General features: G+C 43.4%; 2 protein-coding genes across 25 annotated transcripts in view; one reads left to right on the forward strand and one right to left on the reverse strand.

The window, feature by feature from the left end:
- Positions 1-18681: 18681 nt before the first annotated feature.
- ZCRB1 (zinc finger CCHC-type and RNA binding motif containing 1) lies at positions 18682-26261 on the reverse strand. Of its 4 annotated transcripts, none has more exons than XM_083400091.1 (9): positions 26033-26261; positions 25129-25210; positions 24393-24482; positions 23252-23280; positions 22537-22648; positions 22336-22443; positions 20969-21093; positions 20780-20855; positions 18682-18926 (listed from the first exon to the last, which is right to left on the reverse strand). In XM_083400091.1, the coding sequence occupies exons 3-9, from the start codon at positions 24474-24476 to the stop codon at positions 18798-18800; spliced, it is 663 nt and encodes a 220-aa protein (XP_083256217.1). In that variant the 5' UTR covers positions 24477-24482; positions 25129-25210; positions 26033-26261; the 3' UTR covers positions 18682-18797. The 4 variants fall into 4 exon arrangements, with proteins under 4 accessions (XP_083256217.1, XP_083256218.1, XP_083256219.1 ...); XM_083400092.1 differs by having other exon boundaries at positions 25129-25207; positions 26033-26253; XM_083400093.1 differs by lacking the exon at positions 25129-25210.
- Positions 26262-26642: 381 nt separating this feature from the next.
- PPHLN1 (periphilin 1) overlaps positions 26643-27591 on the forward strand; it is a 28223-nt gene continuing 27274 nt past the window's right edge. For 12 of the 21 annotated variants that reach the window (XM_083399924.1, XM_083399939.1, XM_083399944.1 and 9 more), the window contains exon 1: positions 26643-26779. The gene's annotated coding sequence lies outside the window, so the exon portion shown is untranslated. Of the gene's footprint in view, positions 26792-27591 lie in introns of all 21 variants that reach the window. The other 9 variants (XM_083399942.1, XM_083399927.1, XM_083399930.1 and 6 more) reach the window with 4 other exon arrangements.

Raw genomic sequence — 27591 nt, forward strand, 5'->3', positions numbered from 1 at the left:
CTGTCCTTCCAGTGAGCACTCAGGGCCGATTTCCTTAAGAATGGATAGGCTTGATCTTCTTGCAGTCCATGGGACTCTCAAGAGTCTCCTCCAGCACCATAATTCAAAAGCATCAAATTCTTCGGCGATCCATACCTACGGACACACGACATTCATGGGTTTATTAACAGTGTCTCAGTGCTTTTCATAGGGCAAATTTTGTCCTTGATAAAGTGATCATTTATAACCACATAGAAGTGATCAGAATGCGGCCTATGTGGATTGTCTTGAAAATCTTTCTATGTAGAGATGAAAGGGATATAGAGGGTAAAATATGCCAGCATCACTGCTTTTTAATTAATTTGATTAATTGGCTCAGTTTTTCATAGGAAAGCTGTGGGGAGGGTCTGTGGACAATTAAAAATGAGCATATATTACATTATATATATAAATATATATATATATATATAATGTCAAGGCAATAAACAACTATTTTACTTTTAAAAGACAACTGAAGGCAGCCCTCTTTAGGGGAGTTTTTAATGTCTAATGCTGTATTGTTTTTAATATTCAGTTGGAAGCCGCCCAGAGTGGCTGGGGAAACCCAGCCAGATGGGCACAACATATCATGACCAATTCTTAAAGAAACTCCCCCATACTTTCTCTTCTCATCAATGATAAAACAAAGCAGAAGTAGAAAAAAATCTGTATGCAAATTCATTTTACAGAGAACTGAAAACTTAGGTTCCTGGCTACAATCCTATCTATATGTATTTGGGAGTGAGGCCCATTGAACACAGTAGGATTTACTTTACTTCAAAGTAAATATGCATAGGATTGCATGCATTGAAGATAATATACAGTTCTTTTATTTCTGCAATCTCATATGACCAGTATTTTTTTTTAAAATAAATACATATTTTCTGCCTGATTGGAGCTTTACTGAGCACGTTGCTAACACATTTTTTTAAATTAAACAGAGAAAACAAGAATATGGAAAATAATAGTTGCAGACAATGAGTCTGGGACAGATTTTGGGAGTTTGCAGTAGGGAGCACCAAAAATCTCCCCATTCCACTGTAGGAAGTCTAAATGGGACTGCTGTCAGTAGAGGAACTTGAATTTGAATTGGATATAACCCAGTTAACATACTTCTGGGAGAGACAGATGATGGTGATTAAATTTATAAACCGCTTAATATATTAAAAAATATCTCTAAGCGGTGTACAAAAATTATCTATCTATCATCTATCTCATTTCATTTTCCTTCTGACATGCTCTCCCTCTCCACGTCTGGGTTCTCATCCAGGGTCCAAACAAACTCTCAGCTCACCCGCAAAAGTCTCATAACGAGAAGACGTCCCTGGAAAATGGAGACATCGCCCTAGTCTCTCACTTGAGACTTGCTTTGTATGGACAGGCCAAAGGTGGGTGGTACTTCCTCAGGCTGCCCACAGCTGTGTCCCATTTGACTTCCCTCTCCACACCCAGTTCCAAATACAGCAGGTTTGTTGAGTTTCCCAGGGGGTCTAAAGGGCAGGAAAAGGGTTCCCCTCCATTCATAGCTCTTTCTTCACACCCTCTGTCCTCTCCTCCAGCTGATTTCAGAAGAAATCAAAATAATCTGAACTTCTTTCACACATCCAGATGCCAATTCTGTCCCCATGTCTACTCTGATCTAACAATGTCATCCACAACATTCATTCACCTGCTCATCTTGCAATGTGATATATGCCATCATTTGCCAGCAGTACCCTTCCACATTCTACCCAGGGCAAGCAGATCAGTCTCTGCTCCAAAGAAAAGATGGACACAAATCTGACATCAGACATGGCAATATTCATAAGCCAGTTCTAGGCACTCTGTAAGCAATCTTAAGAGAGGCAACCTTTGAGCGAGGGGTTTGATGCTATCACTTATGGACTGAAGTGAAGCCAAAGATTTTTAGCACATTATATGAGTTGATTGATTACCAATGCCAGAGTTCCTGAGTCATCAACAGCAGTTTTGTGAATTACCGTTATTAATAATTTATTTATTTTTAACATAATTAGCAATGGTAATTTTATTTCCCTCAGACCTCAGTGTTTACAAATCCATCCCCAAACCATATATGTATTCCTGTACTTCAGGATAACACTTCAAGATTCTGAAGAGGACTGTAGTCCATGAAAATGCATGCCATAATTAAATATGTCAGGCTTAAAGAGCCACATGACTCTTTGACCTTTTTTCTGCACAAGGCTACCGCAGCTGCTCCTCTGGAAAGTGCTGTAATGGTACAGTGATGAGTAATTTGAAATGTTGCAGTGGGGAATAAGATCTGCCACCACAGTAATGCAGTTTTTGGCCGCATCCCTGTGGCAAAAGTGACATGTTTGTGTGAACCTGTATTTCCATGTGGGTTGTGTATTTGTGTAACCACAAATATTTACACGGTGGCATCAGCACTTCCCCATGGAAATTGTGATAGCCACAAAATGAACTGCCCACATGGAATCCCCAGTTTAAACGAAGAACTGACATCCTGCAAGCACGATCTGTCGTGCTCCGGGGGAGGGGGCAATTGTGTGGGAGAAACTGTTTTGCGTGAATTGGCCCAAAGACAAACCATCTGAGGTTGAACAGATCTCCAGTTGAGTGTTATTGACATAAAACTTCAAGCCTGTGTCATGCATCTTCCAGGCTGCTCGCAAAAATGGCTGAATGAATGTATTCCAGCTGCAAAAGACATACTGTTTCAAGAGGGGTCATGGAATGCAAAGCAGAGGGGACACAAAATATAGGACAACTGCAGAAAGCATGATTAAGGACCATATAGCAAGGCAAAAGCCCACAACTTAATGACACAGGGAAACTGAAGCAAATAATGGAAGGTAAATCTAAAACAAAGGGGGGGGGGGCTATAATTTTATTTTACTCTACTCCAGTATACCTTCTATCCCTGAAAAAGACAGGATAATATTCAAATGGAAATTTACCCAACAGAATATTGCTTTTGTATGCTGTTTATGGATATTAACTTTCAGAACTAGCTATGTACTCAATATGTTCCTCCACAGGTTTATTATAACAAACAGTAAAGACTGTGTGGCCTCATGCTTAAGAAACTGGGCTTTTTTCAGATATTATAAATGGCACCCCTAAGCTGTTGTCTAACAACCCTAAATATTCTTACATGAGTTTTGGTCTGATGAATTACAGTACTGCAAATTCCTGTCCCTTATTGGTAGGCAGGATTGGAAACATTTCAAGTGTCATGTTGCCCAAGGGCCAAAAAGTTTAATCCTGGTGCTAAGAAACTTGAAATATTTCCATTCCTTTTGAGGTCAGGGTCTAAATACTTGATTCTGCCCAAAATTATATGGAAGATGAATTAACAGTATATCCACAAGAAAGAGTAACAAGGTAAAGTACAGCCAGAAATATTGACATGATGGGCTGCCATGTGTCCTTTTTCCTGGACATGCCCTCCTTTTCATGGGTAGAGTCATCATAGCTATCTATAGTTAAAAATAGAAGTCGGCAAATGTGTCCTTATTGCTCTTTAAAATATGGCAACCCAAATTTTTGTGCTCACATCTGCCAGAAAGTGGGTCCAGATTCTAATAGCTGAAGATGCTTTCAATTGATATGTTTTTTCAAAATCTCTCTGGAACGACTGCCAAAGGAGTATTGCATCAGCAACCTGCTTGCAAATGAAGTGCCTATGTTATGTTGGTTCATTTTGACCTGTGACGGTGACATATTCAACAACCCAATCTTCTTTACAAAACTCGGACTACATTGCTTGACACCTGCATGCACAGGCAGGTGCTTTTAGAATACATATTTTTTGTTGTTGTTCCAGCAACAGCTGCCAAAGCAGGACTGCTTTTTAACTCAAGAAACATTTAAAGTGTAGACTCCGGTCAAGAGCTTGAAATAACTATTTCAGCTCATTCAATAACATTATCATGAATGGTACTGCTCTAGGGAAGCAACCTTGAAAAGTTTTGTTTTTGATTATTTCAGAGAAAGGGAGAATTGCGAAATGAAATGTGCTTTCAGTGAATAGTTGATGGACATCACAAGTGCAGCAATTATGGGAACAAGCTTTATCTCTGTCAGCACATCGGAAATGTCAAGTTGTTTTAAGGACAAAACTGGTACTTTCTGAATGGAAAGGCAGTGCTGTTCCATTGTTCCCTTTTTAGCTGGGTGGGAACAATAGAAAAGCAGTCACAGTTGTGATGCAAAGACTCAAGAGTTTGTCTGTAAATACATAAGGAGAACTCTGGTGGGTCAGAACAAGCTCATCTAGTTTGGCATTCTGTTAACACAGTGGTCACTATGGGAAGCCCTCAGGTAAACATTATTACAGCATCATTCTCCAGCTCTTGTCCCCCAGGAACTGATGTTTAGAGGCAATAATTATAGCCATCATGACTAGTAGCCATGATTACATCCTTCTCTGAGAATCACAGACATAACTCTACTGCTGATTGAAATAGAAGACTTACTTCCATAACCAAAAAGTTCTTCCATTCACAGAACTGAGCCTTTGAAAACAGGCCAGGACTACCATAAGCCACTCTTATAAGTAAGAGACCATGGGCCACATTCAGCCAAACAGAGCTTTCCCTTCCATTCTCTCCCCCCTGGTACCCCCCACAATCGGCTGAGCTGGGGTTTGGGAGCACTCCCAGAACAGTGCCAGGGGAAGGAGACGGGAGATCATTCCATCTGACAAGAGCAGAAATGTTTGGGAAGCCTTAGTTTGACACTGAATTCCCACCACCATTTTGATGTTACAGCAATGCTGTGGAAGCCATTTTCTGCAGCCCCACCCCATAGTGCTCTATAACATTTAAAGGACCAGCACCAGGTCTCCACTAGGTGATGACTGCTTAGACAGGGCCGGTGTGACTGGACCCACCTGCATGGCATTGGGACTTTATTATAGCAGTGGTGTGAGGTTAGACCACAAAAAGTGGCTCCTACAGCACTGTTTTAACCTGTAAAATATGCCTAAACGTGGGAGATATTCAGAATTCAGTACAAGTATATATTGACCTAGTTCTCACATCACATCACACCAATCTTAAACCATGGATTTATTGAACGAACCATGCTTAAGCCAATGATGATCAAAGTAACTATGGTTTCTTTCATCCTACTCTGCACTCCTTCCATTCTGAATTCTTCCTGCCTAAGCTGTTTCTCTGCCTGACATCCCAGCTGCTGGCATTTCCTTGCAGCATCACCATTTCCCTTTCTGCTGGTCAGCTGCAAAAGAGCAAGGATGTGACTTTTCATCAAACAATTGTTCTTCATGGCAGCCATTTTGTGTCATTCCACACCCCTATGGCTCCCTTTTTGTGACTCCTGTTTTATTCCAATGCAATGTACTTTGTGGGTTTCTGCCCTGAAACCCCATACCCACCTGCCAGGTTTTTAATGTGATATTTCAATGCTTGTGAATTACATCGTAGGGATTTCTTTTTCTCTTTCATTCCCGGCTTTCTTGCAAATAGGTTCAAGCATAAAACTTAGAACGGTATTCTAAGCATGCACACTATAACTCCGCAATGAGAATAATCAAAGGGCATATTGCAATGCGGTATGTTTTATATGTTTCCTGAAGCCGTTGAAAATGAACACAGACACCAAGCTGGAGTTTGAGCTTAAAACACAGGATGGTCCCATTATTGTGTGTGTGCATGCCTCCTTCAAAGATGCCTCATTATTCACGGCACCTTTGAAAATGGGCATAGCAACATCTCATGATAACACTTCATGCAGCTAATGAAGTCCACAAAACCTTATACCATAATAAATATGTTTAGTCTTTAAGGCGCCACGAGACTCTTTGTTGATTTTGCTTGTTATTACTTTGGTGTTAGCAAAGATAACAATGGCCTGGCTGGTCCACACATCATGTTAAACCACAATATGGCTTAACGTGACTGTGCTTGCACCCATTTTGTTTCTTCCTGGGCTTTCAAGGTCAATGCAGGATGGTAGCCACACCAAAGTCTGACTTGGCGTCTTGTGTGAACCCAAAATCGTGGTTAAGGTCTTCCCTATTTAACCATGACCTGTAACCGTAGGGCAAAGCTTGGCTATAGAGTGTGGTTAAGGAGTAGTAGAGACCTTAACCATGATCCGAAGTTCAGATAACTTGCTAAGCCAAATTTTGGCTTTGTTGCCATGCCTGGGAAGCTAGCATGTTTGAAAAAAGCCAAAATTTGGCTTAGTGTGAACGAGAACGCAACCAATGAATGAAACAGTGAATGAGGATACAGACAGAATGAAATGCAGGCATCTCCCGATAATATAACTTAATATTGTGCCGTTCTGTTTTGCAAATATCATCAAATGAATTCTCCTTAAACATTTTACAGAAGTCGCACCCCCTGCACAGGCAAAATAATGAATTGACTCTACTATAAAAGCAGGCAAGTAGAATCTGTGTTATTAAATTCAAAAAAAGAATGCACTTATCATTTTTTTATAATAAAAGTGTCATAGCTTTTAAGTTCTCTGCTAAAATCATTTGTAAAAGCAACAAGATGTATTATGGGATCTTAGTGTTTGAGACAAATGTCGGCTCATTCTCCTCACCGTATCTTTGTATGCTTTCGGAAAGAAGTGGGTTCGCTATTATTTCAGCATTTCATTTCTGCCTTGTGAAGACACCAAAGCCTGCATACCATGCCACCAAGAAAAGTCAGCCTCATCAAAGCTATCACATTAGCTTCCCCACACAACTGAGGTTTTCTTCTGGACAGATCTGGGAGACAAATGTTTCTTACTGCACTTACAGTTCCATGGCCAGCTTTGAAAATATAATTCAGTCTGAAATACAGTATCTGGATCTTATTGTCAGGAAATAATACACTCTACAAGTCCATTATTTCCGCCATTGTCATATAGACAAAAGATAGTTTCAAGCACTTTCCCTCCTGCTAAAACTTAAGTTGTTGCCACTTCCTTTGATGACAATAATTAGCCCAGACTATCCTGCATTTATATAAACCCAAGAGAGCAAAGGGAGTCAATGAGGCCTCTTTTAAATTCCTTCCTGCCTTATCTATTGTGGCAGGTTGGTATTCTACAGAATGATAGGCACAGTCTACAAATGAGTTGGTGACTGTGGGATTGCTTGCACAGGTTTTGCATCTTCAAAAGGATATATGGAAAGAGTTGCATTTTGGTGGGAATATGGGATTGCTTAAATTACACTAAAGTGGAAGATACTGCATTTTATTTCTTTTGATCCGCAAAACTGATGTGGAAAACATAAAATTATATTTAGCATAAATGGAATTTATTTTTTTTATCTATTATTTAGTTGAAATGATCTGTTTACCAATTAAGTACATCAGCAGGGAGACATCGTCTTTGCATCTCACACATCCATTCATCCTCTGATGTAGCCTGAAGCGATGATGATCAATTATTCAGCAAGGCATTTTAAGCTGCATCCATCCTTTCATAGCATGTCATCAGCTAAATTGCAAGCCACAGCAAAAGAAAGAAAACAAATATGATATTTCCTAAGCCTCTCTGAAACTTCAGTTGCTAGAGGAGGGTTTCAACGGAGTCATCAGCGTTGCTAGAAGAGAATGCATTCCCAGTTTTTACGTGCTATTCTCAGAATGAAACGCTGCTTCCAGTTGTCCAAACATGCAGCCTTATTAATTAAAAGAAACAAAAAACCCATCAGTCACACTGCATTATCTCATATCTTTGCCTCCAGACAGAACTGACGGCATACCAATAGGACTAGAAGGAATGGATTTGAGAGTGATTGCTGGTCTTATTTGAACAAGGAACAGTAATAATCCGTCCACCTTCTAATGTTACAGACCTTGACCTTGTAGGGAAAACTGTGCTCTGATTGTACAAAAGGCAACATCTTAAAGTCAAGTAAGCTGCACTGATGATTTTTTTTTTATCTGCACCTCCTTCAATTACATATTGTGCTAGACTTGCTTTAGTTTCTGTTTGCATTAATAAATTAAAGAAATGTATGCAAGATTAAAATTAGCCAGCATATAAATGGAAATTGACAGCTACAGATAGGTAAAAGGTAAAGGTAAAGGACCCCTGGACAGTCAAGTTCAGTCAAAGGTGACTATGGGGTTGCGGTGCTCATCTTGCTTTCAGGCCAAGGGAGATGGTGTTTGTCCACAGACAGCTTTCCGGGTCATGTGGCCAGCATGAATAAACAGCTTCTGGCACAACGGGACACCGTGATGGAAACCAGAGCACACAGAAACGTTGTTTACCTTCCCCTGCCGCAGCGGTACCTATTTATCTACTTGCACTTGCATGCTTTCGAACTGCTAGGTTGGCAGGAGTTGGGACAGAGCAACGGGAGCTCACCCCATTGAGGGGATTCGAACCGCCAACCTTCTGATCGGCAAGCCCAAGAGGCTCAGTGGTTTAGACCACAGCACCACCTCATCCTTATCTCTAACCCAGGGGAGGGCCAGAAAACCATCATCCCTGAGCATTGGCTGTGCTGCCTACATTGATGGAAGGCCAACAGCATCTGGGGTTGTTACAGGTTCTTTGTCTCTGCCACTAACACCCTGCCTAAAAAAAATAGTAATTTTCCCTATTCCTCTGGAAGATGCTCAGAATAAAACTAGAAGGAGCTAGGGAGCTGCCACAACAAATGCCTTTAAGAACTCTGACCATTTGCTCAGTGGCTCTGCTTCTTTCTGCTTGTATATGATGTTCTACTTTGACTTTCAGTACAATGAAACGATTACAAAATCAACAATGGGATTCTTTTGATTCAAAGCAAATCACCTGCTGTCGAGAAATAATCTGGGATGTTATCTTGTGCAGTTGTTTTCTGTACCCTCTCCTTGCCAGTTTCTGTTGCCCTTGTTTTTATTTGTAATTTGTGAGAGTTCCCAAGTACTCCAGAAGCAGCTAATGAGTCTCCTGAAATATTTTTACAATTGCTTATTGCAGAGGTTTTCAACCTTTTTGAGTCCACAGCTTCTTTGACCAGCTACATTCTTTCTGTGGCACCCCTGTGGGGCTCAGGAGCCCAGTTATGTCAGCCCTTGCTTGCAGAGCTGGCAGCCCCCAGTGGCGTAGCGTGGGTTGTCAGCACCCGGGGCAAGGCAAGTAATTTGCGCCCCCTAACCCGGGGCAAGGCAAGTAATTTGCGCCCCCCCCCGCTGCACTGTCCCTCCCCCAGATAGTCCCTCGCTCTCTCTCCGCACCGCACGTCTGGCACCCTCCCCTCCACAGTGGGCGGCAACTCAGCAGCTCGGATTGGATTCGCACAGCCAGCACTGCAGTGAGAGAGAGTGAGTGAGCCAGGTAGGGGCAGAGAGCTGTGAGTGCGAGCGCCCCCCCCCCGATGTTGCGCCCGGTGCGGCCGGCCCCCCTGCACCCCCCACACAAGGCCACTGGCAGCCCCTCACCCCTTTTTGAACACCCCCCTTGTGGAGTGTTCCCTCAGCCTCCTCTCCTATCCCCTCTCCTTGGGAGTCCTCTGGGAACCCACTTCCGTCCCAATCTCTGAGCTACCACCCCCCCCCCCGCCCCAAAGAGGAGTGCCTCCTCACACTGCCTCACAGGTGTCTAGAAAGAGGATGCCCCCAGCCTTAGTGGCCCTACAGTGACTGGCCAAAGGTGAACATGAGGCCAGCACCTTACCTTGGGAAGCAGTAGTAGCAGCAACAACAACAGGTGCTGCCAGGCTTGCATGGTGGAAAAGTTCCCCTTTGGTGTTGGACGCTCAGCTCCCAGGCAGGCATTGCACACAACAAGCACAAGAAAGGCCAGCAGTGTCACGGTCCGGTCTACGGGCGATCAAAGTCCTGGCTGAGGACGTCAGGACCGGGGGCAAGATGGTGGGGTGGGAGCAGGAACAAGAGTCCAGAAGCCAGGGGTCCGAGGGTCAGGAAGCAAGGAGTCACGAAGTCAAGGGTCTGAGGTTCGAGAAGCTAAAGGTCGAGAAGCAAGGAGTCAAGAAGCCAAGGTCCGAGGATCAGGAAGCAAGAAGCCAAACGCAGCAAGGCAGGAAACGAGTTGCTGTGGCAAAGAGCCGAAGGGAAATGCTGACCTTATATCCCTTCCTGGCTCTTGCCACCAGCTGCAACGACTTACCAAGTGGCCTCACCTGTGCGGCCACGCCTCGCCTCTCCAGAACAAACTTAAGAAGGCCCTAGTCCTGCGAAGCCCTACAGGTCATAGGGCCTGGCTCCTGCACACACTCCTGACACACAGGGCCTGTCTGTATACCCGGCCTCCCACTTGTCTGTCAGTTCCCAACAACAAGGGCTGGTGGACTGGCTGGCTGGGCTCCCTCACTTGCTTACTCCAAGGCCGCCTCAGCTCCTGGCAACCAGCACCCCTTGGCCAGCCCCAGAGGGACCATTCGCCCGGGGAGCTTGTAGCCAGGGCTGCTGCAACAAACAGCTGTGCAAGCTTTCGGGAGGCAGAGACTCAAGAGTGCATCAGAGGAGGGAGGGAAGGAAGAGGGACAGAGGCCAGTGTTTCCTGGCATCACCCCTCCCCATCATTCAGTGCACCCCAGGGTGCCACAGTACGCTGGTTGAAAACCACTGGCTTACTGCACAATCCTATATGATATGAATCCACATAACCTCTATTGAACTCAATGGAACTTTATTCTGAGTGGGTATTTATAGGATTGAGCTGTTAATTTGAGTTCACATAGTTGTTATATATAAAGTGGCATCAACGTCCGCGGCACTTTCTAGAGTGTCATAAACAAACAATCAAACAAAAACCAGGCCCCTCCCACCAAGGAATTTACAATCTAAACATCAATTAATTATTTTTATGGAATTTCATAAAACAGTTAAAATCCACCTTCCTAATAATAATTGTAAATCATCACCCATACAAACCTAGCCACAATGTTTAATCAGTCAGCAGCAAAAAATACAGTTAAAAAAATATGTATAAACATTTGTTCAAGCTGTATTTCACAGCCTTTCAATATAATGTGAATTCTATATACCTGTTAATAGCCACAATTATTATTATTATTTTGCAAGAAAAACGCACTAAAGGCCTAAAAGGCTCAAGGTCCTTCACAAAGATTGCAAGAGAAAAAGAGATATATCTTTGTGAAGGACCTTGAGCCTTTTAGGCCTTTAGTGCGTTTTTCTTGCAAATTGCTCTTCTCTACCTTTGAGGCATCAGTATTTCTCACACGTTTAATACAGATCTTTGACACACTTTCCCCCACCCCCTTCATGTATTATGTTGCCATGGGTGTTCTCGTCTTTTGCCTGAAATGCCAACGTGGATAAGTGGCTATTATCTTCCTAAATTTATTCACTTTAGTAATAAACTCTGCTTGAGCTGTTACAGGTCAGCCAGCCTCTTTAAAAGCTATTAATATGTGACAGGCATTAAATTAACCTTTAGAGTAAGGGGTGGCTAGCATGCAGCCTCCCAGATGTGGTTGAACTCCATCTCCCATCAGCCCCAGCCAGCATGGTCCATGGAGTCCGCAGTAACATCTGGAGAGACACAGGTTAGCCATCTCTACTTAATGGAACAAATACTGCCACAGGTTCATTTTCAGGAAGTCAGCTGTGAATTACATCTTGCAAATACTGATGAGAATAAGATTGCTCTGTGCAAAAGCTGTAAGGAAGCCAGGTGTTAGGGGAGATCTCTATATGTCAAGAGCGGCTCCAAGGCCAATACAAGCATTTCCAATCAAGCCTGCCTCCTCTTGAATGAATAACCTGGGATAAGGAAAGTGATAAAGGTGTCCAACCAACTGAGTTTGGTTAGCCACGATTGGGTGGCTGGCCAGGGCTGGCCAAAACACACAGCTAGAAACAAGATGGTGGCTAGAGCACTAAACTAGGCTCATATCAACAACATACTGTATATTTAAAACCCAGTAACAGTGGTACCTCGGGTTAAGTACTTAATTCGTTCCGGAGGTCCATTCTTAACCTGAAACTGTTCTTAACCTGAGGTACCACTTTAGCTAATGGGGCCTCCCGCTGTTGCTGTGCCACCGCCGCACGATTTCTGTTCTCATCCTGAAGCAAAGTTCTTAGCCTGAGGTACTATTTCTGGGTTAGCGGAGTCTGTAACCTGAAGCATCTGTAACCCGAAGCATCTGTAACCTGAGGTACCACTGTATATCACTTCAGCACTTGTGACAGGGCAGATAGATAGTCAAAGCTGGGGGGAAATTTGGAAGAATCGTACATTGCAAATGCTGTCTATAAGAATAAAAGAAAATGATTATAAATTAATTTGGAGATGGTATTTAACACCAGTCAGATTAAATCAAATAAACAAGGCATATTCGGGGTTATGTTGGAGGGGATCCCAGAAAACAGGGAATTAGGTTCACGTGTGGTGGGGGTGTAAATATGTACAATTTTTTTTTGCAAAGGGTGTTTAAGGAGATAACAGAAATCACTGGGTTAAAGCTGACCAAAAGTCCAGAGGTAGCATTATTATCAATTTACGATGGAGTGGAAGGTTCACAGCCCATGAAGGACTTGCTCACAAATTCATTGACAGCTGCACAAATTGTTATAGCTTGAAAGTGGGGCAAGCAGAATATAAAATGGAAGAATGGTATAAAGAGATGTGGGATATAGCTATTTATGATAAATTAACATGTGCCATTAAAGTCAGATGGGGAATATATAGGAGAAATTATTTTGAGGAGATATGGAGGGTGGTTGTAGAATTTGTACTGTTAAAACGGAAAGGGGTCAAACCATCGGGAAAGGGGTTGAAATTTTGGGAGTTTGGATAGTTACAATGGAATGGTCTTGGTGGTGGGGTGCACATTTTTATTCTTACTGATTTATGATTATTACTTTGTCAAAAGAATACACTGGTACCTCGGGTTAAGGACTTAATTCGTTCCGGAGATCCGTTCTTAACCTGAAACGATCCGTTCTTAACCTGAAACTGTTCTTAACCTGAAGCACCACTTTAGCTAATGGGGCCTCCCGCTGCCGCCGCGCCGCCAGAGCACGATTTCTGTTCTTATCCTGAAGCAAAGTTCTTAACCTGAAGCACTGTTTATGGGTTAGCTGAGTCTGTAACCTGAAGCGTATGTAACACGAGGTACCACTGTAATAACAATAAAAACACTCATGGCTTTCCCCCAAATAATCCTGGGAACTGTATTTTAACCCTCATAGAGCTACTATTCCCTGTCCCCTGAATAAATTAGTTCCCAGGATTATTGGTGGGGAAGCCAAGACTGTTAAGATGATAGATGAGTGCTTTAAATATATGGTGCGAGTATCATTTAGGACATGGGAGACCAGAATTCCTCCATGGCCCTGCTGCAGTCTTATCTCTCTCTCTCTCTCTCTCTCTCTCTCTCTCTCTCTCACACACACACACACACACACACACACATACACACATGCCTGTTGTGAAAATAAATGTTATTCAGGACTTTTTTCAGCCAGAACTTGCCGGAACTCACTTGTGGCACCTCTCAGGTGGATGGGGAGAACTCTGTATGCTGCTTTGAGCTGCCTGGAGGTAAAAATGGAAAATAAATTATAGCTACACTTTGAGCTGCAGAAAAATCAGTGTAAAGAAAGTCAGACCTGTAAGCTTGGTATTCAAAGAAATAATTCTAGTGAACTCTAAAGACCCTGTGCTACCTCAGGGTCTCGCATCCTCCCCACTAACAATTTTCACAGTTCACCTCAGCCTCTATGTACGGGGACATTGGAGATGACATCAGTTGGGTAAGGACTGAGGGTTGTGTGGGCACATTATTTGTGTCTGCTGAGACACAGAAAAAATTGTTTGGGCTCTGTCGAACTCCTGAAACTGCTTGTGACCTGTTTTACTACAAAGGAATGCACATACTCATCCCTTCTAATCATACGCATGACGAATGAACTGAATATTTGAGAGTAAGTTTTGACTAAACCAGATGATTAGTGTGGAAAGATGGAGAAATGTAAGCAAAAGTTGAGCTTAAGTAAATGGATAACAGGGAAGCAAAACAAAACATTTAAGGAAGCTCAAAGGGTAAGAAACATGACTGTGCTCTTAACAATGTTAAAATAGAAATCATTAATAATAATAATAATAATAATAATAATAATAATAATAATAATTTATTTATAACCCGCCCATCTGGCTGGGCTTCCCCAGCCACTCAATATTAACAAAATATTAAAATACAGTAATGCATCAAACATTTAAAGCTTTCCTAAACAGGGCTGCCTTCAGATGTCTTCTAAAAGTCTGGTAGTAGTTGTTCTCTTTGACATTTGGTGGGAGGGCATTCCACAGGGCGGGTGCCACCACTGAGAAGGCCCTCTGCCTGGTTCCCTGTAACTTGGCTTCTCGCAGTGAGGGAACCGCCAGAAGGCCTTTGGCGCTGTACCTCAAGTGTCCGGGTAGAATGATGTGGGTGGAGACGCTCCTTTAGGTATACTGGGCCGAGGCCATTTAGGGCTTTAAAGGTTAGCACCAACACTTTGAATTGTGCTCAGAAACGTACTGGGAGCCAATGTAGGTCTTTCAAGACCGGTATTATGTGGTCTCGGCGGCTGCTCCCAGTCACCAGTCTAGCTGCTGCATTCTGGATTAGTTGTAATTAATAATGCTCCATAAATTATACCATGCTCATTTACCATATCAGGGATCAGAAGACAGCAGATAATCAGTTTCATGTGGACATTGGAGATTAGGACTATTGTCTGAAGTGCTATTTTGGCATGTCTAAAAGCTGGCACATAATTCCCACCCACCCGGTAGAAGAAAATTCTCCTATGTCATGCCACCTTGTCATGCAAAACAAGTGGTTGGTGTGAGTTCTTTGTAATCTAGGCCTATAGACCTGCCTTTCTTTCAAACATCCTGCATTAGGTGTAGCATTCAACCTTATAACCATACAGTAATAGTTGCTTATTTAGCAGAAACAGGGCTTCCGCTTAGAATAAGGAATGGCAATGTAGTAGCCTAGAAAGCTGGCCCTAGTGGCAAAATAGGAGCAGAGTTATTCTATATTCATGCTTGCTTAGGCAAAGCCATACAGAATTTGCATACACACATAAAAAACCATACATACATACACAGGGGTAACTTGTAGTCCTCCAGCATTCATTGACTCCAACTCCCATCAGTCCCAGCCAATGGTCAGGGATGATGTGAGCGGGATTTCAGCAACATCTGGAAGTTCCCCATCCCTGCCTTAACAATTTGGCCCTAATCATTTGCTTACATAAGCAGTACAGGGCTTATGCATTTATTTAGCCCCCGATGGATTATTCCAAAGTGCAGCAGCTTGCAGAACTGAATCTTTTATCTGCTGCCTTGTGAATTATAATAAACGCAGTTAGTTCCAGGAAGTCACGTGATCGCTTGCAACGTATCACTGTTGCTATGATGTCTAAACTTGGATGTCCTCTAACTTCCCTTAGCTGAATACTGATAAGAAAGGGCTACAGGGGATTGGTTCACTCCGGGGCAGGATTCTTTCCCCAAGCCCCACTTCCAAACAGTTGCCTTTGATGGTCTTATAACCTTGGTGATGCATTTGATCTGAAACTCTCCTGAGGAATCATCATATTAATCAGACAGGAAGATTCCTACATTGATGTCTCAGGAATCGCTTCAAGCTAGTATGACCTCTGTGTCTCACCAGGGACTAAGCCTTTCATATATGCTTTTATCTCATCCTGTTGACCTAATTGCTATAACTCGCTGCTTGCTGGTTTACTGACTTCATCTCTCACTCTTTTTGGGGGGAGGGGAAGGACAGGAGAAATACACCTGTGCAAAAACACAGCTGCTAAGAACACATCAGAGAGCCAGGATATATAACAATTTGGCATAGTAGAATATTAGTTTTCAAGCTACTATAATTTTATGAAGCAGGAGCTCCTCTTAGTACCGCTGCTGATACCTACAGAGGAAAGTATGGGAAACCCAATAGAATGCAGTCGTTTTACAGTTGTGGAAGTTATCCAGCATCAGTCCCGAGCCTTCTTTGTCTTGTTTTCTGTTGCCTTCTAATAGGAGTATGGAATCTGTGGCCATCCAGATGTAAATGGGGGGTTATAGAGCAGTAAATTCAAGGGCATCAGGTTGAAGCCTTTTTGGCTCACAACTCACACAGCACCACAGAAGTTTGAATTGGGCCCTTTGATCTCTTTTATTTCCCATTACAGTTGATCTAGGATCAACTGGAAACACATCCTTCACTTTGGCTGGGATCCAAACAATGCACAAGTATGGCAAACTACTCAGTATGTGAATTAATGTCCACCTCCTTTTCGGTCCCCTTGCTATCACTGTCTCCTTACGCTACCGAAGGCCACTTCCAACCCCTTCCCCATTTAGGAGAAGCTTGCCAAAGTGACAGGGGTCAACTTCCACAACAGAGGGGTTTGTATGTCGAGCTGACACATTGCTACATAAAAATCCCAACAACAAAAACAACAAAACTGTAAGGGGTAAACAAAAGATAAAAACCAGCAAAAGCAAATGTGCACAACTAAATGCCTGGATAGACTTGCTAGAACAAAAAAGTTTTCAGCAGGCATTTAAGATAGTACTGTTAATAGGCAGGAAGTTCCAAGGCATAGGTACTGCCACATCTAAATGTTGGCTTCTCACAGACGGGGGACAAGCATTATGCAACATCTGCAAAAGTGCAAGCTTTGCTGATTGCAGAAGTCGAGTATTGAACTTGAATTAATTTGATGTTAATTTGTTTTTGTTTTTTTTGGAAAAGCCATAAAAATTAATTGGCTAAAATATAAAAAAACAATTTGGCTCTTATTTTAAATGCCTTGATTTGGAAGCACTGTCTCCTTCTGAATCTTCTTATTTCAAGCTATATGCGAAAGGGGTATAGATCTCACCAGCAGAAAAGTTTGCACGCTGCAAAGAGCTTCCAGGCTAACAGCTTGCTTGGGTAAGGACCCATATCTATGCACATTTATTTTAAATCAAGGGTGCACACAACCCAAATCAATCTGAGGACCACTTTCACAGTGTCAACTGTGGAGAGGAAATTTACTGCAGTTGTAACTATTTCGAAAGCTGTTCTATTGACCTCTTTTCTCTCTGCAGTTTACTCTTCCCTTTATATGAAAGATCTCCAAAATTCCTCCCTTAATCCTCTTGCCTTTTCTCTCATCCCATCCACAGTGCTCTTGTACTTAGCTTGCATTCTTTATTCTATAATGCAAGTTCCTGTTTCCCCACTTTCATTTCACCACCAGACATCCTTTGCCTCTGCACCCCATGTTACCTTCTTATGCATCATTGCCTACTTTTTCTCCCTTCGGTGTATTTTTGCTCTGTCTCCACCAACCATATTTCCTCACTGATTTCAGGGGCAACTGATTTCAGAGCGGCTTTCACTCTCACACCACAAGGAGCCTGCATACTGTTTAGAGAATTATACTGTACACTCTGCTTTAAATATTTAGAAAAAATGTGAAATTCTGAGTCTGCGTCTTTAAAACAATGCCCAGCTTGCATGAAGATTTCTATACCATTCACCACGCACACTCACATGTTTCTGGTTTTTGTGAATAACTATGAGGATTCTTTTTTTAAAGTGAAAGCAGGTTTTCAATATGACCATGAACACTTAAATCTGCTTTAGAGTCAGCAACGCCACAAGACACACGGGCCGCTTAGCACGCCACACACTTTAAAATCCACGGATTTGTTAAGTCCAAAAATTCTGACATCCATGCCCTATATTAAAGAGGAATTAGAAAATACAGATCATTGTTCAAGGCAAAACAATTCAATGGGTTATTGTCCTGTACAAATCCCAAAAAATAAACTGATCTTTCTTGTGTCATCACAACCCTTCCTCGTTAAGATTTCCTTTTTAATTTGATGCTTCCAACAGATGGGTGGTCAACTAAGTTTTAACTTATTGTACTACAGTCGGGGGGGGACGTAGTTCCTCCAAGAACTACCCCCCCCTAAATTATAGGTTTACAGAACACCACTCTCAAGGCCAAAGGATGGGTTAGGGAGATCAAGGACTGAAACTCCTATTGTCTTTTTTTTTTGGGGGGGGGGGTTGTAAAAGCAACCGTGAGTTGCCCACTTGGTTTATGACTGCACGACTGAGGAAGGAGTGATGGTTAACACTTTGCCCCAGGCTGTGGCTCTGTTCCTAGTTCTCTCCCACCTGGTGCTATTAGCTTAAGATGTGGGGAGGGAGGGGCAAAGGGGAGAAAGACACATGGCTGGTTTTATTATTCAAAGAGGAAGACACTGTGACATCCATCCCACCTGTCATATTTAGTTCGGCCCTCAGATTTCATGTACCATGTCCAAACTATAACAAAGAACTGATCTAGATGTATATTGCAACACAGATCTACAGCATAATTTCAGAGTTATGTGATTGTAGCCAACTAAGCCCTACTCAGAGCAGACCTACTGAAATTAATGGGCCTAACTTAGTTGTGTCTATTTATGTCAACAGGTCTACTCTGAATAGGACTAAGACTGGATGCAACTAGAGTCTCCAAGAGTGAAATTCTCTAGGTATGCCTTCCTTAAGAGCTTAGAGCTGCTTCTTCTAGAAATAAATGCTGTGTTTACTGTAGTATGTTTGAGGATGACATGGAAACAATTTAGTTCATGTTTTTAAAATAAGATTACAAAAACTGATAAAATGCTGTGCTTTTCATCAGAATTTACAAAACAAGAAATATCTGATGTCCTCAAATTACTGTTATTTTTATTTACAATAGAAGAGAAGTCTTCATAGCATCACAAACGTGTGTAGAATAAAAGAAGCCTACATTTTATAAATGTACATGGTATATGAATCAATCACTAAGTTCTTCCTCGTCACTAAAATATGCACTTTTTTTGATCCGCGGTCGTCTTGAATCAGAGGTTGAGGCCTCTTCTTCTGCCTGCACCAATTTTTGCTGCTCTTCCTCAATTTTGGCTTGCTGCATGACAATTGAAGACAGAGAGTTACATGAAATTATGTAATGCGAAATATACTTATTGACGGGCCAGTCCTTTTCTTGGTACTACATTGCTTGAATCTGCGCCATTGCCTCGCCTGCAACACTGAACCATTTCCTCTTATGCAATCTTCCTTTTGGAAGGATTAGAAAAATTACTTCCCTGGCCATGGAAAGATTTTCAGGGCAAGATGAATTACTGTTGACATGTATTGTAAATAACTAACACAAAATAGATCCCACTATGAAGGCAGATGGCCTCCTGCTTGTACATGATGAATGTCTGCCGCTTACTTCCCACCCTGAAGAGCTGCTGTAGATGGTCCCTTGGCCATTTGGAGTTGCTTTTTGGGAGATGATGAAGGAAGATGCTACTCCACTTTCAATGTGAGTAGAAGCATCTCTCACTTGCATGGCAGGATATTTGGACTGAAATCACTGTTCTGAAGTCACACAGTTTAACAGAAATGTGGGATTTGTATCTTGGCTTCTGAATCTTTATTGCTAACACTATAATGATAATGGTTTCTCCAGGAACACAATGAAGCAGAATACAGTGTTTTCTAAAACAACAACCCACACTGAACTAAACAAAACCCCATTACACCCAAATGTCAGGTTTTAAAACCATAGGATAGAGTCAGGGCACTTGATCAAACTCTAGTCCCGGGCAACTGGTGATGCATAAGAATTGTTGACCTCCAATGGGAAAGAGAGAGAAAAGAAGGAGGAGAAACTAGTTCTCAAGGAGTGCCAGCTATTACTATATTTTTCGCCCTATAGGACGCACTTTTTCCCCTCCAAAAATGAAGGAGAAATGGGTGTGCGTCCTATGGGGCAAATGCAGGCTTTCGCTGAAGCCTGGAGAGCGAGAGGCGGCGGTGCGCACTGACCCCTCTCGCTCTCCAGGCTTCAGTAAACTATCCGCAAGCCTTGCAAGCCTGGGGGGAGTTCCCGCGGGCTCGCAAGGCTTGCGGGCGGCAGCCTGCAGCCCGGAGGGCGCCCCATGCTTCGCGCAGGTGTCCCCAAGCCTTGCGAGCCCGGCGGGAGTTTCCGCCGGGCTCTCAAGGCTTGCGGATAGCAGCCTGTTCTGGGGGCTGGGGTTGGGGGAAGCTCGGGCTTCCCCTGCCCCAGCCCCGCGGCTGGGGGGGGGGATATATTTTTTTATTCATTCCCCCCTCCCCCCAAAAAACCCCGAGGTGCGTCCTATGGGCCAGTGCGTCCTATAGGGCGAAAAATATGATATGTTTTACTGCACCTTGAGGCATTATGGAACTGAAGTTCCTTTTTCAGAAGCTATCTTAGACTTTCTGTAGTGTTTTACACAAATATCTGAAGCAGTTTGCACAAGCACCATGAGGAAAAATTTGGGAAAGCCACTTCAGAAAAGAAATCTGCTTCAGGAAGTCCAGGATTGCTCCCAAAGAAAGAAGTTCAGTTCCAAAACATGTTGAGAACTACAATAAACCTTAATAGCTGGCACTTTTCCAAACTAGTTTCTCCCTTTTTGCTTTCTTTTTGTGTTTTTTCTTGTAACTAGCCATTTAACCAGAGACAAGATGAGCATCATGATGTGAATCGTGATAAATCCCCAGTTGTCCATTGGCTACATCTACAGATCATCCTGGAGAGCACAGAAGAGTTTGGATTTGATGTCCCGCTTTATCACTACCTGAAGGAGTCCCATAGCTTTGGAAAAGAGACTAGCACCAATTATGACACTGAACAGAAGCGAGCAGAAAAATCCCTTCCTGTACATTCTGAATCTCTCCAGCTTTCCTTTAAAAGTTAGAATGCTAACATTTAATTAGAATCAAAATAAGTATTTTTAGTACCTGGAAAGCTATAGCTTGACTGAGGCTATCCAGGGCAGGGTCTTCTCCCTCCTCTTCACTTTCTGGTTCTCCCTCACTGTGCAGCAAAGAAAGAAACAAAGGAGAGGGGAGACACCCAAATATATCTTATAAACTCACAAGAAAAAAATGGGGAAATGAAAGCTGCTTCATACATCTCCTTGCACTTACATTTCTTCTTCTTCCTCTTCTTCTTCTTCTATCGCTTTCTTTCTTTTCTTCTTTTCTTTCTTTTTGGGTGGCTCACGCTCCCCTAGCATGTTCTTAGGACATGCATAGCTTAAATGCCCCGTTTCCTTAAGAGAAAAGGTATACATATTTGTGAACAGAATTCACAGAAAAGCACAACAGCTTTGAGAATCAATATACAAACAAACCACTATGCTAACTAATTATTTATTAATTCTTGAAGAAGAAGAAGAAGAAGAAGAAGAAGAAGAGGAGTTTGGATTTGATATCCCGCCTTTCACTCCCTTTAAGGAGTCTCAAAGCGGCTAACATTCTCCTTTCCCTTCCTCCCCCACAACAAACACTCTGTGGGGTGAGTGGGGCTGAGAGACTTCAAAGAAGTGTGACTGGCCCAAGGTCACCCAGCAGCTGCATGTGGAGGAGCGGAGACGCGAACCCGGTTCCCCAGATTAGGAGTCTACCGCTCTTAACCACTACACCACACTGGCTCCCAGTGCAAAGTGCAAAGAGGTTCTAGGGTTTCCCTGTTAGGAAGTCATTCATCCAGGAACAGGGAGAAGATTCCAGAACAGTCGTATATAAGTGGGAAAGGCACTCTGAGCATGTGCAGCTTCAGCTAGAAGGGCCAATAAAAGGAGAACTTTCATTTTCACTTTTTGCAGACGACTGACCACCAAATGCTATCTGCAAACTGATGCGTCATGACTGCCTATAGACTGTGTTTGCCTACATCGTTACTAAAAAGAAACAGGAACTGAAACTTAAGTATGCCATTACAGCTATTGCTATAATGATTATAAATAGTGCTACCATGATGCGTTTATGACCAGTCAAGCAATAAATCACTTGACTGAGTTTTATGGTGTCTGTGAGTGTTTCTTCTCAAAGTGTAGCTTCAATTGCTGACCACTGCTTTCAGAAACTCTGCTAAATGGAAAGCTTCTAACAAGGTGCCTACACACGAGTATACTCAAGCAGCAAAAGTGTGAAGGACTGTGAACTTTAATATTCCCCACCTCACAAATGCATATTTTGAGAAAGTGGGCCTATACCTCAGGTATGTGTTACTCTTTGGAAGAGACAGTGTAGTATTTGCAAACACTTAAAAACAGAAGCATGAACTAGAGTGCATGTGACTATTAGCATACGAATTGTGATAAAGCAAGAAGGAATTGCCACCTGCAAGTTGACTTTTGAAAGTTATATATATCCTGGAAAATAATTCTAACCATTTATCTAGCAATTTAATAGTTGGTAATCTAGAAGTGTGCTTCAAGCTGAACTGGTTTAAGAATAAGAGCGTGACCAAAAATAGATACTTCTGCTAGAGCCCTTATAAATATACTCACTCCACATTCATAGCACTTTGATTTGTCGTAGTAGTTTCGCCTGCGGATGAATTCTGCAGCTCTTCCATTGTCAATAGCAATACTTGCTTTTATTACTCTTCCAAACAGCTAAATGCAAGTGGCAAGAAAAGCAAATACAACCTTAAGTTTTCTGAATGAATCGAAAGCTTCCTCATAACAATGTATGCTGTTGTCACTCACTTGTTTATTGTTAAGCGTCCGAGAACAGTTCTGTGCTGATTCTTTATCCAAGAACAAAATAAAAGCAACCCCTTTGCTCTTTCGTGTGTCTTTGTCTTTCATAATTGTCACTCTGAAACACAAGCAAGTTACTAATATGAACAAAAGAACAGTGTGTTTATATATCACTCAGGATAAAAATGCACTTTTTGAATTATTTGCTCTTTGACGCGTTTTATATGTAACAATTATTACAATACAAAGCTTGTTAACAGTTCATATATCATTGAAGTCCTAAGTGGTTTGAGACCAGGTTATATGAAGTATCACCTTCAATAGTATGAGCTGGCTGAAGCTTTAAAGCAGGGAGAGGAAATCTGTGCCCACCCCCGATGTTGTTGAACTCCCATCAGCCCCAGCAAGCATAGCCAATGGTCAGAGATAATGGGAGTCAGGGTCCATCATTGCTTGAAGGATCACAGTTTCCATATGTAAAAAAAATGAAATTTAGCCATCTAAAATATGCCTGGATGAGAAATAGAACTGCTCATGTTTCTCTAGCAGGACAAAAAAAATCATTATCAGATTGCTCATGAATGCATAAATTCAGAAATAATGCTGCTGGCTTGTAAATTTTAAATGGGCTACTCTAAATGTTACATGTGAACTAGCTCCGTATGTTAATTGTCACAAACCATAATTAAAAATATGAAATATATGTCAAATCTTTACTCACTTAACCACTTTGCCATATTTGGAAAAAATCTGAAAAAGACATAAAAAGGGATTTTAGCTGTTTAGGTAAGGCAATGTGTAACAAGAATTCAAATACCGTATTTTTTGCCCCATAGGACGCACCGCCCCATAGGACGCACCTAGGTTTTTTTTGGGGGGGGGGAAATAAAGGAAAAAAAATATTCCCCCCCCCCAGACGTGGGGCTGGCGCGGGGAAAGCCCGAGCTTCCCCCGACCCCAGCCCCAAGAACAGCCTGCTATCCGCAAGCCTAGGGAGACCGGTGGGAAGTCGCCCCGGTCTCCCCAGGCTTGCGGAGAGCGGTGTGAAGCCCAGGTGCGCTCTTCAGCACGCCCCAGGCTTCGGAATACAGGCAGCTCTGCACAACCCTCGGGAAGTCGCGCTGGGCTCCCTAGGGTTGCGCAGAGCTGCGCGAAGCCCGGGACTGCAGACAGCTCTGCGCAGCTGTCGGGAGCCCGACGCGAAGTTGCACCGGTCTCCCAAGGGTTGCGCAGAGCTTCCTGAAGCCTGGAGAGCGAGAGGGGTCGGTGCATTCGCCCCCTAGGACGCACACACATTTCCCCTTCATTTTTGGAGGGGAAAAAGTGCGTCCTATAGGGTGAAAAATACGGTAAGTGTTTTTCCGTAAGACAAGAGAAACAATGTAACATGCAACCTACGGCGATGCACAAAGTAGCTAAAACTTGATATTTATTTATTAAATCTCTATACCACCTTTCATACAAAGAGCCACAGGGGGGCTCACAACATAAAAATACAAAATGCGAAGACAAAATACATGAAAAACGAAACGAATCAATAACCCCCCTCCCACAAATACATTTAAAATGCCACAGATATAGAGAAATGCCTGAAGATATGTAATGAAGGAGCCAGGCAAGCATCCTTGGGGGGAGCATTCCACAAATGGGGAGCCACTGCAGGAAAGCCCTGTTCTTGTGTTGCCACAGTCTGGACCTCTTGCAGAGGAGGCACACAAAGAAGGGCTTTAGATGATGATCACAGGGTCCTGGCCAGTTCATATGGGTAGAGGCAGTCCTTGAGGTACTGTAGTCCTGAGCTGCCTAAGGCTTTATATATCATACTTAAAATTCATACATAATTTCAAAGTATTCATGCTTACTCTGTATAAGTCACTGTTTGTCAAAGAGAAGGGCAAATTGGACACATAAACTGTGCTTTTGCTTGGTGCTAACCCTCCACTCATTTTTTTCTAGAGATCAAAAAGAAAAAGAAAAAAATAGTTAACTTTAACTTAGCTAATTAACACACCATTTTTTAAACTATAGTCATGTACAAAATTATAGACAGCAAAGACTTTTTTTTAAAAAAAAAATATTTACATGCTTAACCACCCAGACCAACTATCATTCCAGAAAGTGGTCAGGAAAAGAGGCAGGAGATAGGCATCTATCCTGTCCAGACACCTCCAAGTGAGAATCCTGATCCCCAGCAAGCCAACTACAATTCTGGCTGCAGCAACATCTAGGAGCAGAAAGGTAACAAACCAGTTTTTCATTCTTTTCACCATGGTGGTGTGAGGAAAGATTTGGGCTTCTTAGTTTAGAAAGAAGGCAAGTGGTGGGGATGTGATGAAAGCTTATGAAATTATGAAGAGCATAAAGAAAGTGGATAGAGGGAAGTTTTTCTCCCTCCCATAATACTAGAACAGGGTTGGGGAACCAGTGATGCACCAATCCATTCTGAACAGCCCATCAATCTCCTGTTTTTATTGGTGGCAGCAACATAAACATCCACCCACCCACACAAACCAGCGTCCAGCATTCTCTGCAAGTCCTCTTTTTCCTGCTTTTATGAGCAGCAGTGGCAATATAAAAACTTTTTGAAAAACCACAAACCTCTCCAGTCAACAGGGAATGTTCAATGGCTGGCAACTTCCAGTGTTCTCAGCAGTCTAAATTAAGACATGGACGGAATCTTCTGAAATGAATAGACAGCAGTGTCACTGCTTGGAGAACATCAGAGAGCTCAGCCAACACTAGAGATTCTGTTCTGTCCAACCCTGCCTTTGCTCCCTTTTAGATGGGGCCTGGTAGGTCAGCTTGGTTTCCCTAACATTCTGTTGGGAAAGGTGATGGCCTCTGCTTCAGCTGAGCAGGGGAGAGATCAGGGAGATGATCACAGTAATCTCTCCATCCTGAAGAGGGATTGTGTTTTGACCTATTCATATGCATAGTATGCCTGCAGACTTTGGGTGACCATGCCCACTGTTAGCATGCAGTCCCTAGAAGCTTGGCCAAGTTTCAAAAAACCCTGTTCTGGAACCTTGAGTTGTTCAATGGAGCCGAGTAGTAGAAAGGAAATATTTCCGCACACAACACATTGCTATGCTCTTAAAATTGCTGATGGTTACCAACTTAGTTGGCTTTAAAAATGAATTAGACAAACTCATGGAAGTAGTCAAAATTGCTATAAGCATGCCTCTAAATTCTAGTTGCTGGGAAACTGCACTTATGCTCTGTGGATGGATTCCTATAGACATCTGGGTGACCACTGTGGGAAATTGGATGTCATCCACCAAGCAGAACTTTTTCCACAGCTTCATGAAGACGACATGAGAGCATGCGGCAAGTAAATATTCACCCCCATTTGCGCCACAAATAGTATGCAACTGATCTGTTAACAAAGTCCATTCAAAGCTACGAGCAGTACCGTTTGGCAATATCATGGGTAAATCGAGTGGCTTGATTTTGTTACATATTTCAGCAGTTTTAAGTGAGTAGTTAAAAGTCTGAACCCTACCCCTGGAAGCGACAGGCAGGCTTCATTAATCTCTGCTTCATTGGACAGCAGACTTGACAAGGCTGTCACGAGGTGGAATTGACAGCTCGATTAGGTCTTGCTTCCTCAGATGTCAAGTCCCTCGCGGGGTTTTCGATGGGAATGAAGACTTGAGGGGGACGCGCTCTGCAGGGCTACTGCGCTTGAAGGGCTTTTAAGAGATGGGGCGACTGGTCTCTACTCCAAGACGCCGCCGCACACCTCCGAAGGTAGTAACTGAGGGACTCCCTGCAGCCCAGAGAAGCCGCTCAGTCGGGCCAAACCATCGCCCTCGCTTCCTCTGGAGCCGCCTCCCCCTCCTGTGGTCCCGAACGTCGACTTCCCTCTAGGACGCCTCACGCCTGGGCGCCTTTTTGATGACGTAATAAGCACGAGACTCCGTTAGGGTATCGGCGCGGGGGGGGGGGCGGAGCGGACAAACTCGGCCACCCCAAGTCTATTCGTTTTAAAGGACCCTCGTTTCCGGGTCCCCTTTGAACGCCGCCCTATGCGAGGAAGCCGCTCCTTTCCCGCAACTCTATGGCCGCTCCTCTTTGCAAAGCTCTATTGCGGGAGGTCTATTGGCAGGGCTCTCTATGGTAAACTTCTCGGTTTGGGACGGGCGTCGGAGGGACGCGCAATGGACGCGTGTTTCCGGTGACGTCACTTAACGCGCCGGAAGTGGCTTAGGGACAAGCTCCGTGTTGTGGCGGTGTTTACTGGCGGCGGGTGAGTTGGTTGGTACGGTACAAGGGATTATAGAGGGTGGGTAGGGGGTATGCGGGAGAGAAAAAATGGAGCCCCCCTCCCAATTTCCCATGGCCGGCCTCCTCTTTTGGGAGGCGCACGCGCAGAACGGCATTGCCCGGCGCTTGGGGATCCCTCGGAGCTCACTCCTACTCCTGGATGATGCCTTCGGTTTTCGCCCGGTCCGTTGGCCCGCCGGGGCTAAGGGCGCCTCAGGAGACAAGGGCCAGGTCGGCTGAGGTTACAGCCTTGAGCCAGTCGGCCGCAGCCCTGTGCACGTGTCCTCGGAAGGAAGCCCCGCTGAGGGGAATGGGATTTCCTCTTGCGGCAACGTGGCACTTCGGGAGCCGCCTTTGGGCGAGGGGATTCACGCGTCCCTCACTCAGACGTGGTGTCAGGGGCGCAGTACTACACGTCTACTAGCAGCACGTCTTTGAAAAACACGCCGGCTGCACGTTGAGTTCCTTTGCTGCTGATTCCGTTCCTGGGTCTCTTTAACAGGAACCCGCTGCCTAGAAATTTCGATGAGACGTCGAAGGGTTGAGAAATGTTCCACCCGGTGAACTTCTGTGGCAGTCGCGTCTGTGCAGAGTTGATATACAAGGGAAACAGACAGACACAGACCATCTACGGGGGGGGGGGGGGAGAATCCCGTTTCAGGCATACACACAGGGATCCAGAAAACCCACTCTACACAATAATAGTAATGATTTTTAAAAAATTTATAAGCCGCCCATCTGGCTGGGTTTCCCCAGCCAATCTGGGCAGCTTCCAGCAAAAATACATGAAACGTG

The sequence above is a fragment of the Podarcis tiliguerta genome (assembly GCF_965153285.1).
Source record: "Podarcis tiliguerta genome assembly, chromosome: 10".
Lineage (NCBI taxonomy): Eukaryota > Metazoa > Chordata > Lepidosauria > Squamata > Lacertidae > Podarcis > Podarcis tiliguerta.